Source organism: Perna viridis, chromosome 14 (genome assembly GCF_037379345.1).
Source record: "Perna viridis isolate PV_CMFRI_1.1 ecotype Kerala chromosome 14, ASM3737934v1, whole genome shotgun sequence".
Lineage (NCBI taxonomy): Eukaryota > Metazoa > Mollusca > Bivalvia > Mytilida > Mytilidae > Perna > Perna viridis.
The window spans coordinates 24,668,040-24,681,340 of record NC_142458.1 but is presented as its reverse complement, the minus strand read 5'-3'; the positions used below and the strand labels follow the sequence as shown (position 1 = coordinate 24,681,340).

The 13,301-nt window shown below is 33.0% G+C and overlaps 1 protein-coding gene across 2 annotated transcripts; it reads right to left on the bottom strand.

Moving 5' to 3' along the window:
* Nucleotides 1–2,922: 2,922 nt before the first annotated feature.
* Nucleotides 2,923–13,241, bottom strand: LOC148598738 (uncharacterized). Of its 2 annotated transcripts, XM_088560769.1 has the most exons (7): nt 13,022–13,241; nt 12,232–12,322; nt 10,424–10,595; nt 7,601–7,668; nt 6,532–6,600; nt 4,271–4,285; nt 2,923–3,179 (listed from the first exon to the last, which is right to left on the bottom strand). In XM_088560769.1, exons 2-7 carry the CDS (start codon nt 12,287–12,289, stop codon nt 3,079–3,081), a joined length of 483 nt encoding a protein of 160 aa, XP_088416895.1. In that variant the 5' UTR covers nt 12,290–12,322; nt 13,022–13,241; the 3' UTR covers nt 2,923–3,078. The 2 variants fall into 2 exon arrangements, with proteins under 2 accessions (XP_088416895.1, XP_088416896.1); XM_088560770.1 differs by lacking the exon at nt 13,022–13,241 and having other exon boundaries at nt 12,232–12,541.
* Nucleotides 13,242–13,301: the final 60 nt, after the last annotated feature.

Genomic DNA, 13,301 nt, shown 5'->3' with positions numbered 1-13,301 from the left:
AGAAAGCCGGAATATCATTACAAGAACAAAAACTGAATAACTACCGGGTAGGGAAACATAAGTAAACTTCTTTTCCTAACTTGGAATGGAAGATCTACACTAGTACGTTTATTTCATGACTTGTCAGTGCAAATGATCAGTGAGTTCAGAACCTAAGACACTCCTGAAAACTGATTTTTTAATGCGCTGAAGCAGCATTCTTTTCCTGAAGAACATGGATTCTATTGTATGATTTGAAATACTTACCTAACCCTAACCTTAAAAAAAAATGAATTACACCTCGTACTTTTTGAAAACTGCTGTGATCTCTTTTATTTCATTCCTTTGTTTTTTTTACATAATAATGTCTCATCCTTTTTAAATTTTGTGAATAAACTGTTCATACTAACATTCGCATTGATTCGTGTAAAAAAAGCTAAAAATCATTTTTAACTATTGTACACAAGTGGGCATGCAATCACTCACAAATCTAACTGAGATGACATTTTTATTAATGTATTTATATTTTTTGAAAGATTGCATGTATATCTTTGTAAAATATTTACTTTCAATATATGGAAGGCCTTTTACATGATTATATTTCGAAAATAGTGCAAGGTTTTCTCGTCTTGTTAATCACAATAAGCATGCACGAAAGATTTATTGAATGAACAAAAATGTTCAAAAACGCATCACAAAAATAATTCATTCGGGACACGTCACAAAGATAAGTCAACACGAAACACTCTTCCCAACATAATTATTGTTTCGAACATGCTCATTGTGCAACATATTAAAGTGATGTCATAAACTGATAGAATACAATTAGAGCTGCATTAGTGTAACAGTATGACGCAATTTACTTCTTATCCGAAGTGAACATAGGGTTGACGAAGTAGCGATGAGGCTCGTAGTTCAATATCTTTCATTGGTTATGATAATTAGGTTTTATATATTGTTACTCATATTCATTACATCTACATTAAACTCCTATATTATTCATAAAATTGGCTTTTGTACAATATAAAAAATATTCAGTTGAGCTTAATTTTTTGTTCTCGCAAAAGAGGTAATATAATACAGAATTTCGTCATTATTCCACCTATGTACACGCCACATTATTAGATATGCAAGACAGAATATTCCGACAAAAAGCCGGCACTTTATTTTAGATAAGATAGTTTAAACAATATTTTATTCATTATAAGGCTGAAAAGAATCGGGCAGCAGACAATGCCTAAATGAGCCCTCTGCAAAATAAGATAATCATTGCTGAGAAACCAAACAGTTTGTTTTATTACGTCCGGTTGGGCTAAAAATAAAGTTTACTCTTTATTCGTTTTTTACCGACCCTTGAACTATATGATCGGAGTAAAGGCCAGTGAAAACGAATCATTATCATTATCAACCAATTAAATTTCTATTGACCATTCTTTTGTAATTTTTACATTTTTGCATTAAAAAAAAAAACAAAAGTGTGGTTACATAAAACTGGTAGTAAGATATTCAAATATGTTTCAAATTCCATAATAAGCACGAGGTTTGATGAAAGGAGAACTAATTTACGACTAATTAGAATGGAAAATATAGCTTTCAAAACATTTTTAACATTCAAACTTGTATTCATATAACCAACCTAACACTTATGTCCATATTTTAGGGCATAGTTGATCGTTGTAATCTGACGCATTGTGGACAAATCAGGCGCAGTACAGATGCGGAAAATAGTAAATATTAGATGAATGTAAAAGAAAGAAGTTTTTGCTAAAAGCAACTGATATCATATAACATAACAGATATCAATCTATCAAAATATGTTTCCTAAGTGAGGTAGTATTCATGAATGGAATATAAAGCTTATATAAAAAGACAATAATGTAATTTTAAATAAAATGCAAAAATGTTAGCATTTTATCTTGTTTTTGTTATCAATAAGCCAAGGGAAAAAACCATGCTAGTATGATTTATAATTATGATTAAGAAAATTCCGTAGTGAATTATATGACTTAACTCCTTTAAATATACCCGATACATAGTTGAACTGGCTTCTAAAACGTTTAGACCTATGACACTCTATACATTGACCTCCTTGTGTGATAATATTGTGGATTGTTTCCTGCACGTTACACCATATGCAATTTGTCAAGCTACACACAAGCTTCGAGAGCTTTTGTTTAACTTAGATCATCATGTGTAATTACATGGCCTCCTACTCGAATGAAAATAATGACATTTTTTTCTAGAAAACAACCTATAAATTTAGATGATATTTTGGTTCTGAATTCTAACTACCTTTTCTCACTATATTGCTATAAAAAACATCTACTTTTCGATGGTTTGGATATTTTCCATAAACGTTGTGGGACTATACTTGTATATATTGGCACAATAAGAGGCTGACCATGTACAAACCATGTTTTTTAGCTTTAGTGTTTGTTTGTGTTTTGTTCCAATGTAATGTTCAACAGTTTATCAAAACCTAACATTCCAAATTGCAAAAGGATGCATTTGTATATTGAAATAGGTGAAAATGTTTTGAAAACAAAATTTGCCATCACCACCCCGCGCCTTTTTTGTTCAACGTGTCATGGTTTTCCTTTCCTCTTTCATCTACCCCGAACTTTTTATGAGCTACTCGGTGGGTAATTTTAAAAAAGCAGAGGACGCTTACCCTACCGGTGCACCTGGTCCATGCTCCCAGTTTTTACTGGAGTCCGAGTGGCTCATTTACTTTTCTTATTTTGTATGTATTATTTTGGTTATTTTATGTTCTTTATTGTGTGTGTCTGTTTTCCATGTCTGGCCTTTGTCCCTGGATTGCATTTTGTTGATTTCCCCTAGAATCTTGCGTACCTTAATTAATCCCTCCACAATTATATTCCCATCTGTTAAATCAAGCTTTTTACTTATTAAATGATAAACAAGAAGATGACCTGTTGGAGATTGTATAATACTCATTAGTTTACTAAAAAGTATATCAAGTAGAGAGCTAAATCGTAAAACAAGAAGACCAAAAAATAAGCAATATCACTGTATATTAGCTTATTTTATACAAAAAGGAAATTTGTTATTGTCATGTGATTACTTTTTTACAAAGAATTAACATCCAGTTCCACTAAATGGTCCTAAAGATGTGCAGCTGTATTTCGGTCGGTACTTACACTCCACGGGGCCAAAACAACCAAGATCAGACACTGAATCTAAGGGAAATCATAGAAAATATTAGTGTTATTTGACTTTATATTTTACTATAGGTTTATTCTATTTCCTTATCTTGTAGAGGAGACATTGATGAACTATTGTCAACTTTGGCTGAATTGTGCTGTCTGCATTCAGTGTATCCATTAATGTAAATATATATGATTTATTCTCAGCTATTGTGTATTTAATTATATATAGTAGTAATATTAAAGATAAAATTATTGAGGATAAAGAATGTATTTACATCAGAAAATACAATGATTGTAGGAAACACAGCTTATCCAAAGTAGCTACACTATAAAAGCAGACGACGCTTACCTTACCGGTGCACCTGGTCCATACTCCCACTTATTATTGGAGTCCGAGTTGCTCATTTGCTTTTGTTACTTTGTGTGTATGATTTTAGTTACTTTATGTTCTTTGTTGTGTATGTCTCTTTTCCATGTCTGGTCTTTGTCCCTGGATTACACTCTTTTGATTACCGCTTATAACCTTGGTTCCCTTGATTACCCTCTACTCCAACATACCACATACAGAGGAAGTTTTCCTCATATGAGGATTGCAATCTCCGAAACGTCTACGTAAGAATAGTTACAAGTAATTATACATCGTGAATTTTACACAAAGAACACTAAATTGTAACGTTAAAAGAAAAATGTCGAAACTCATTACATTATTTCGAAGTCATAAAATAACATTGCAAAAATGCTTCACTATTTCGAAGTTATCCTGACATGACTCTTAAGCCCAGCTTCTTGACGATCAGTACAAAACACAAGGAACAAGTTTGCAAAACATTTACACTAGAGCTATCGTGCTCCATAAAGCGAAAGATGTTTGTGTCCTTTTTTACAACAAACTTTTCGAAATTCTTGGACATTAAAATCAAACGTCGGTTGACAATCAGATAACGTCAAATGAAAACATTCGCAGTTTCCCAAATTTGCAAGATTCTTGCCTTGTTGTGAGAGCTGCGTTTAGAATGAACATCGAACGACAGGCGCTGTCCAGAACTTGTATAGCTAATTTTCGCAGAACAATAACAGAATTTCAGGACAACGTCTCAATAGAAGATTAACATAATATTTACCTGTTGCACCATTGGCTGAAAAAAAGAAAACATACCAAAACGGAAAACACCTTCTTTATTATCAGTTTTTTTTTATATAAAACTCGGTCAGGAGGTGCTACATTGCTGTCATAAACCGACAAAGTTCACTTTAATTTCTCAAACCACATCGGTAGTCTTAGTTTGCCATACTTTTGAAACACTTGAGATATATCGAAATAAGTGGTATGTATTTCGTAGTAGTCTGCAATGTTGTTTTATATGAATATTTTATGTATTGTGTAATAAAATATTTGACTTGTATGAATGTGTATTATGTTTTACTATTTGACTTGGACCGATTGATAGACGAGCTTTCGGGAACTGGTTATTGAATTGCAATCTAGTCGTAATCTCCATATTCTTTTTCATGCTTGATTAGTACGCACTTCTTTTCTCGTCATCTATTGGTTGGTAATTGTCGCGGGTTAATTCCTTTTTCATTTGAACACTCTTACCTAAGTATCTGAACGGACATTTTGGTTTTTATGTTTATCCGAATCTAGCAACCTATATTCTTATCAACTCAACTTATATACGCATCTGATTTCAACTTAACTATTACTAAGGTTAGTTTCCTTAGCATTCCTAGATTAATTGTGCTTGTTAATGGTCTAGAAATTAATATTTTTACCTCGTATGAAAGTCTGGTATGAATGATTGATTGATTGTGTAACTTTCATAATAATTTGCCTAAACATATAAATCTGTAATGATATTTTACTATGCTTGAATAATAGTGATTAATGATTGATTCATTTAAAAGTTCGAGTGGACCGCTCGAAAGTAAAAGTGTAAGTTTTTAAATCGATCATACAATGTTGTCATAAAGTATTTTTTTTTAAAACTATAAATACAATAAGTGATTTTGGATACTTCAGGTACAATAAAGTATTACTGGGGACTATTACTATTCCTGTGACCATTTACAAATGTGCCTCTTGCACGATATGTGAGGTAAGCTAAGTGTTTTGTATACTTGAGTTTTTGCTTTGTTTATGTATTTGCTTTGCTATTTTTTTACGCATTTTGTATGCACCAAATCGCTTATGCTCTAACGCTGTTGTTTAGCTATTTAATATAATTTGTTACATTTGAATATGGAGTAAACCCCCCGAGTCAAACTACATATTTAGCTAGTTGGTTTATGCTTCACAAGCAGATTGATGAAGCCGTAAATTAAATTTACTCAAATGCTATATTTTCCTATGATATGTAAATGTACTATAATATACATTTACACACATGGTTAATTTTTAATGTTATCTTTATGTGCAAAATGCTATTATTTATCTTGTGCTGTGTATTGAATATAACAGTATTTTACAGGGCATTAACATTTATTGGCAATAAAGCATAGAACCCTAGAAATTAGAGTTTACTTCTATCAACCCACTAGAAATAGAGGTTGTGACATTTTTTATGAATTGGCAATTTACAATAGTTATCGCTCTTAATTTGACTAATTTAAGTGAGACTTATACCGTATAGCGGATAATATTAGTAGGGTACTTATTTTTGCGTATTTTAGCGGTCTGTTTAAACACTCCAAAATAAATTACGCTAAATATTACGCTGGGGTAATAACTTAGTGCTTAACTTAGAATTCGCCAAAATATTCGTATTCCTTTTTGCTTCAAAGTCAAATTTTACACTTGCCAAAATTACCCGTCGTATCATAGGGCTTTCATCAAAGTACAAATAATTATACAAAAATAATTACAGAAACGTTGAAATATGGCGTATGTAGACCAAACATACCTCGTTTGATAATGGAATATTCTGCATCTTTTATCCGTTTTTTAGCAGTACTAGAATTGTATATGGATAGGAACTCTAATCTTACAATCACATCAATGTTTTCTTATCCGTTTTTCATAACATATATCATCTTTAAGTCGTACAATACTATTTATGACAGTTAAATAGTTTGTTACATAGTTTGTCATAGTTTTCATTCCCTCGTTTGTCTACCCCGGACTTGACTTTTTATGGGCAACTCGGCGGGTGTTTCTAGAAAAGCAGAGGACGCTTACCCTACCAGTGCATCTGGTCCATGCTCCAAGTTTTTGGTGGAGTCCGAGTTGCTCATTTACTTTTGTTACTTTATATGTATGATTTTAGTTACTTTGTATTCTTTGTTGTGTGTGTCTGTTTTCCATGTCTGGTCTTTGTCCCTGGATTACATTCTTTTGATTACCGCTATAACCTTGGTTCCCTTGATTACTCTTACAAATATTTACCTCTTAAAACTACGATAAGTCCACCAAAACACAAATCGTTTTGGTTCTGTGGAAGATTTGGAGAATTCACTGTAATAAAACAAATTGTAGTTAAATTTATTATGCAACTTCAGTGTCTAAAATAATTTTTACATACGTTCTTTTTTTCATCTTTTCTATCACTGTTTGTTAAATAAGCAAAAGCTCGCTCTTAATTGTACACAAATTCGTCTAAAGAATCATTAACTGATACTTTAGAAATATTCGTCGAGACAAACACTACACTTTGGTCTATTTAAGCTTCAGATATGGAAGAAAATGCCGCCTATACAAAACGTAACAAAGACGTCTATGTTATTTGAACGAAACTATTCGGACTTTTTAAAAATGGTACTACCGGTTGATAAGATTGAATGGATGTCGAATCCGCAAAAAAGTTTTGACCGATAATGTTACAAATATCTATACTGTTCATTGCCGACTCGATCAGACTGATGAAAATATCCTATGATTAATGACGTGAAGTATTCTTCTAAAAAGGGGAAATTAGCACTTTATGCTTCGCTCACACTGAAGGCCAATGCATTCCTCATATTAATATATGATATATTATAAGTCCTTAATGCTACACGTAAACGAAGTGTGCGTATATAGCTCTTCTGTTTTTATTATATACACACAAGCCAAAACTTACCCAATTGTGATTTGTTCACAATTTAAACTACCGATATCATAAATATTGCAAATTTCGGTATGCTGAACACGAGTTTCAAGGAGTAACTTCACATCAGCAGCATTAAAAATAGTCATAGGAAATTCAAGATACAAAATTTAGCAGCTTTATAGCCAAGTATGTAGGAAGAATAATCTTTTTTTTATTGTTTTTTTTTTGTTTTTTGTTTTTGTTTTTGTTTTTTGTTTTTTGTTTTTGTTTTGTTTTGTTTTTGTTTTGTTTTGTTTTGTTTTGTTTTTTTTTTTGGGGGGGGGGGCTTTTTTGTATCGTCAGGGGTTGAAAGGGGTTGTTAGATTTGACTAATTAAGACTGGTATTTAATACATAAAGATTTGATAAATATGGAACAATAACTCACATCTATAAATCATTTTTGCTACATTCTCAGTTTCCTGATGATAAGTTTCGCATCTATACATGCTGCCCCTACAAATCGATACAAAAATAGTACTTTGAATTATTAAGATCGATAGGTCACCCAGATGCGGAACAATATAGAAGAGTAATCAAGGGAACGAAAGTTATATTGGTAATCAAAAGAATGTAATCCAGGGACAAAGATCAGACATGGAAAACAGACATACACAACAAAGAACATACAGTAACTAAAATCATACACGCAAAGCAACAAAAGCAAATGAGCAACTCGGACTCCACTAAAAACTGGGAGCATGAACAAGGTGCACCGGTACGGTAAGTGTTCTCTGTTTTCTTGAATCACCCGCCGAATTGCTCATAAAAAACCAAGTCCGGGGTAGACAAAAGAGAAAAGGAAAACAATGCCAAGTCGAACAAATCAGTTTTCATGGCGCAGATGGTTACACCGTAACGATTTACGAGTTCACGATGACGACCATAAAACTTCTGTAGTGATTATTTCATTCTTGTAGCAACATAACCCTGTTCCTGAAGCCTAATTGTTAGAAGTCTAGAGCGATACAGAAAGTCTGCGTAGTTTCGGCAAGCTCTGGCATAACGTTATATGAACATTCGATATGCAGGTGCTGAAGGGATGTTGCTACAGATGAAAGGAAAGTTGACAATTCTGAATGAAAAGTCATCACGTTTGGTCAATAGTTTTCCTTTACCATCGATATCTAAGTGTAGGTCAAGATATGAGGCTGACTTCACAGTGTCTGTAGTATCCTTCATCACAAGTGGGTAAATGCGATGTATCAAATCCCAAAAATTAGGATCGTTTAAAGATAATACATCATCTATGTAGCGGAAACTGAGATTAAAGGATCAAGCTAAATGATATTATTTCTTTCGGATCAGATCAGCTATAAAGTCATCTTAATAAGAGTAGAGGAATAGGTCAGCAAGTAGAGGAGTACAATTTGTTCCCACTGGAATGCCGACCGTTGTTGAAAAACGCGTCCACGACACTGGACAAATATGTTGTCGATTAAAAATTCCAGCATTTTTTAAAATCTTGTTCTGCATATTTGAAAGATGATTTGGAATTCGTTCTTACAAAGTATGAGAAATATCTACCAAGAACTACATATTTGTATCTAGGTGTACCATCTTTCTTTTAGAAAAAAACCAACGTTGTATAATGTTTTTAACTGAGTATGGGGAATAGAAGTATACAGTGTTGAAATATCATATGTTTTAATGCTATTATATTCTGATAATAGTCTTGAACTGATTGTCTCCAAAAGATCTTTCGATTTTTTCAGGATCCACATTGAATTAATACCGCTACGGGAGTAACAAGTGCTGTGGTAGGACTGCAGACCCTCTTTTACATCTGTGAGTATAAAAGATTTGAGAGAGGTTTGGTGGTACATTTTGCAGATCCAGCTATGTATCTTTGTTTGTATGGATTCTTGTGGAGTTTAGAAATTCATTACATAGACATTAAATCACAATTATCATCCTTGGTAGAGAGACCAAAAGAGGATAGCACATATTTTCCGCAATCTCTTCTTTGGAGAGCGTGGTAGCAGTATAGGTCTTGTCACTGCTATTATTTTCTACGTCTATCTCTGATAATAAACATTGGATGAAAATCGTTTTGCAGACAAAACAATCTTTGTTGGGCTTTGTCTGCTGGTAAGACAACATATTTGTCATGTAAAGTAGACAATGTTTTTGCTATATCGTGGTCTTTGAAAATTGACGTAGCATTGGCACTCATTGAGCTACTTAAAATTTTCATTCTGTGGAATTGTTAAAATACTTGGTATATAACAGGTTTTATTTCCTTACTTTAAAACTTATTTTAAGATGAAAAATATATGGAAGCATGAATTCACGATAAAACTTTGAAAATTAAGAAACACGAAAAAAGTATGAATGAGTTGACAAACATTCAAGCTAAAAGACGTTCTGAAAAAAAAAAGCTCAGAAGGACAAACATTAAAATATTACACACAGAATCTAGCAGCAAGAAACACACAGATTATGGGTCCGTGTCTCTTAGAATGAGGCAATGGGTGAAATATGGTATGAAAAAACAACCATTTTGAAAGTTTAGTTTGACTGTTTGCACCATCAGAATAATGAAAAAAAGACAAGATAAAATGTCTGAAATTTTTCATAAAACCAATTGGGGCTCATCAAACTCTTTTTGGGGATTAAAAAAAACTCATACTCAAGTTTTATTTTTTTAAGAATTCGATGACCAACGTTTGTCTTTTATAAATATGAAAGAATGTCAGTTAGGTGCTCTTTATCTATAGACTACTTTTTGATAGTTATTTATAAAGACTCCATTATCCCGAAATCAAGTTAGGTGACCTAGAATGTTTACTTTAAAATCCTCAAGTTTGTTTATTCAATGTCATCTTACAGAAGAACTAGTAATATTTATCTTCACAAATATTAGGTATGATCTACCTAAAAATAAACACTAGTTTCTTATCATTTAAGCTGATGCCATGATGTATTCAGCTGTTGTTAATGCTTGAAGCTCCAATCAATCCAATTAGAAAAGACTTATCATTTTTTTCCACCCATTCAATGCAAGTAGGTTCTAGTAGCATTCCATTCTACGTTCAGTTTAGATTATCTTTTTTTTAGAAATCCAGAGATTTTTCCGTTGAATAATGCTTTCAAAATCATGAACGATATAATCTAATTGGCTGAATGGAACAAATGATAGGACCAATTTTAATTAGATTGCTTCTTCTATTGGACTAGTCTTTAGGGAACTTTAGTTTTCTTTACGTACTTTTGAATAATATAATTTCTTCCAATGGCTTCAAAGCATGTCCATTGTCCATCAGCATCCGTATAAGAACTATCTGCAAATGTAAGTTTTCCAATCCGCATGGGTTTTCCAAGGAATTTTGAATCAAAACTTTTGCCAATAAGATACTTTGGAAACTTGCATAAACCATGACCTATGGAAAAAGCAACAAACTGAGAGTCTAATGTTCGACTAATATGTAACACAAAAAATGAATTTTTAATGTAGTTTCCATATACATAAACACAAAACGTTCTAGTTTCGGGGATTCGATACATCAACATCACCCCCCTCAAAGAATTTGAGATAAAGGATACTACAGGCACTGTGAATTCAGCCTTATATCTTGACCTACACATAGAGATCGATGGTAAAGGAAGACTATTGATCAAACTATACGACAAACGCAATGACTTTTCATTCTATATTCTAATATGACCCCCTTATAAGGCTTTGATGCCACAACTGTGGATGATTTTCGATTGCTATATGAGCAGCACGCGACTTATTGATTGGGCGTGGCTTGTGTGTGTGTAAATTACTGTCTACCTTAATCATGTAAACAAAATTAATTAAAATTCTGATGTCTATCAGCTGTTTTCATTCATTTCAGAAGAGTGAATGAACATCAAATTCAAATCTAATAAAAATATAAAACGTCATGTTTTAGATACGTTATATTTTATCCAGTAAAAATCACTTACACACGTACACGGTACCACCCACCACGAGCCACGTACGCCATCATGTATTAAACAAATAATAACAATCGTCAATGAATGAAACATTGTACCTGTCCATGTGTGAACACTGTGACCTTATAATGCAAACAACTATTGCCATATCTATCATTGTTTTACTTCATTTGCCCCTTCCATCATTATAGGCACAAAATACAAAGCAAATTGTTACTAGCGACCATTTCAACTGACATAGCGTAAATTTTAAGCCAAATACGGACAAATATTGTGGTTCTATGGTTACCGTAATAGGTGACAAAGACGTTAAAAAGTACCTTAATTTTCCTATCAGAATCGAAATAAATCACGGAAACTCCATTTCATCATTGATCGACGACGGGCTAACCATTTATGCCGATATATTAAAATAATACGTCGTAAATGGTGAGCCCGTGGTAAAACAGTGACAAAATGGACTTTCCGTGATTTATTTCTTAATTGCCAACTTTGCTTTCATCTGCAACAACATCCCCTTAGCATCTGCGTATGGAGTTTTCATATCACAACTCATCTATTACGTCAGAACTTACCGTAACTACGCAAACTTTTTGTATCGCGCAAGAAGGCTTCAGGAACAGGTTTATTTTGCTACAAGATTGATGTCATAAATACAAAAAAATTATGGTCGTCATCATGAACTTGTGGATCGTTACGGTGTACCCATCCGCACCATGAAAAATTTGTTCAACGTGTCATTGTTTTCCTTTCCCCTTCCGTCTTTTTATGACTATTTATGAGCAACTCGGCGGGTGTTTCTAGAAAAGCAGAGGGCGCTCACCCTATCGGTGCACCTGATCCATGCTCCCGGTTTTTAGTGGGGTCGGAGTTGCTCCCTGGATGTTCATTCTTTTGATTGTTTGATTCTAGAATCCTGATTCCCTTGATTACTCTTGCATATACATTTATTGTATGTTAGGCTATCCATGATTTTTACGTCGAAGCATTTTCTGAAAGAAAGATATGCATAGATCGCTTATTGATGATGCTTGATTGAAGAGTTAAATTTGAATTATACTTTTAGGACTATCTCAAAAATGGAAACAAACTTACAGTAAACAATGCTTACTATGACTGCTAACCATGTGTAACAAGAACTCTTCCTCGCCATTTTCAGTGTATTAATTATATGATGCACAACAACCTGCAACACGTCGAAAGAAATGTCGTTGTCAATCAGGTTTCGTTCATAAGTAAGGTTTGATCTAGATAATTAGAGACCGGAAGATCTACGTCCGAAATATTAATTGCATGACTACACTGGTAGGCTACTTCTGTACCCCCATCTTTGGATAGAATGAAAGTAGTATGGTAAAATCATATGGTATGCATGTGTTATTCTTGAAGATATTATTGACGTGATAAAATCATTAACAAGCAATAAAATAGGAGCTTAAGCATGGAATGTTTTGTGAACAAAATACATAATAATATATAAAAATATGCATGCATTTTTTTCAACTACACCTTTGGTGATAAGGTCTTCATTTTATCTTAGATGTTGATAGATTTTTAAAAAATGTAGTTGTGCAAAAATTCCGTTCTAATTCACAAAATACACGGATAATCCGGTTTCATCCTTCTCCAATACGTCGGTTGGGATAATACGAACGTACAACCTGCAACACGTCATAACAGTTTGATTACACTGGTTCAATGGATCAACATTTGAGATTTTTGCTTTGGCCTTGTGGTTGTGGATTAGTTTTGTCATTGCATACGTCAGTCATTGTCTTTAATTTTTGTTCTGATTAAGTGTCTGAAATTAAATGGGTTTTCTTTTAAAAAAAAAGGAATCATTGAACAGTATATATCTAGGCAAGCAAAGTGACAAGACTCTTACCTTGTTATTGTAAAACCAAAAACCCTAACGTGACAATGATATGCCGGTATATATTGTTTGCATTACATTTGAAACATATGCTACTTTTATAAAGTCCATTGATTTTAGAATAAGTCGTATTGATTTTTGCAGAACCATTCTCGTGTAACGCAATATGAAACAGTATTTATTTACTTTTAAAGCATTTGTTTTAACAACAGTTTGTTATCTTCAGAAATACATCTATAAGAAATTTAATATCTTCAAATCTCTTGAAATATGTGGGAATTTAAATTTACAT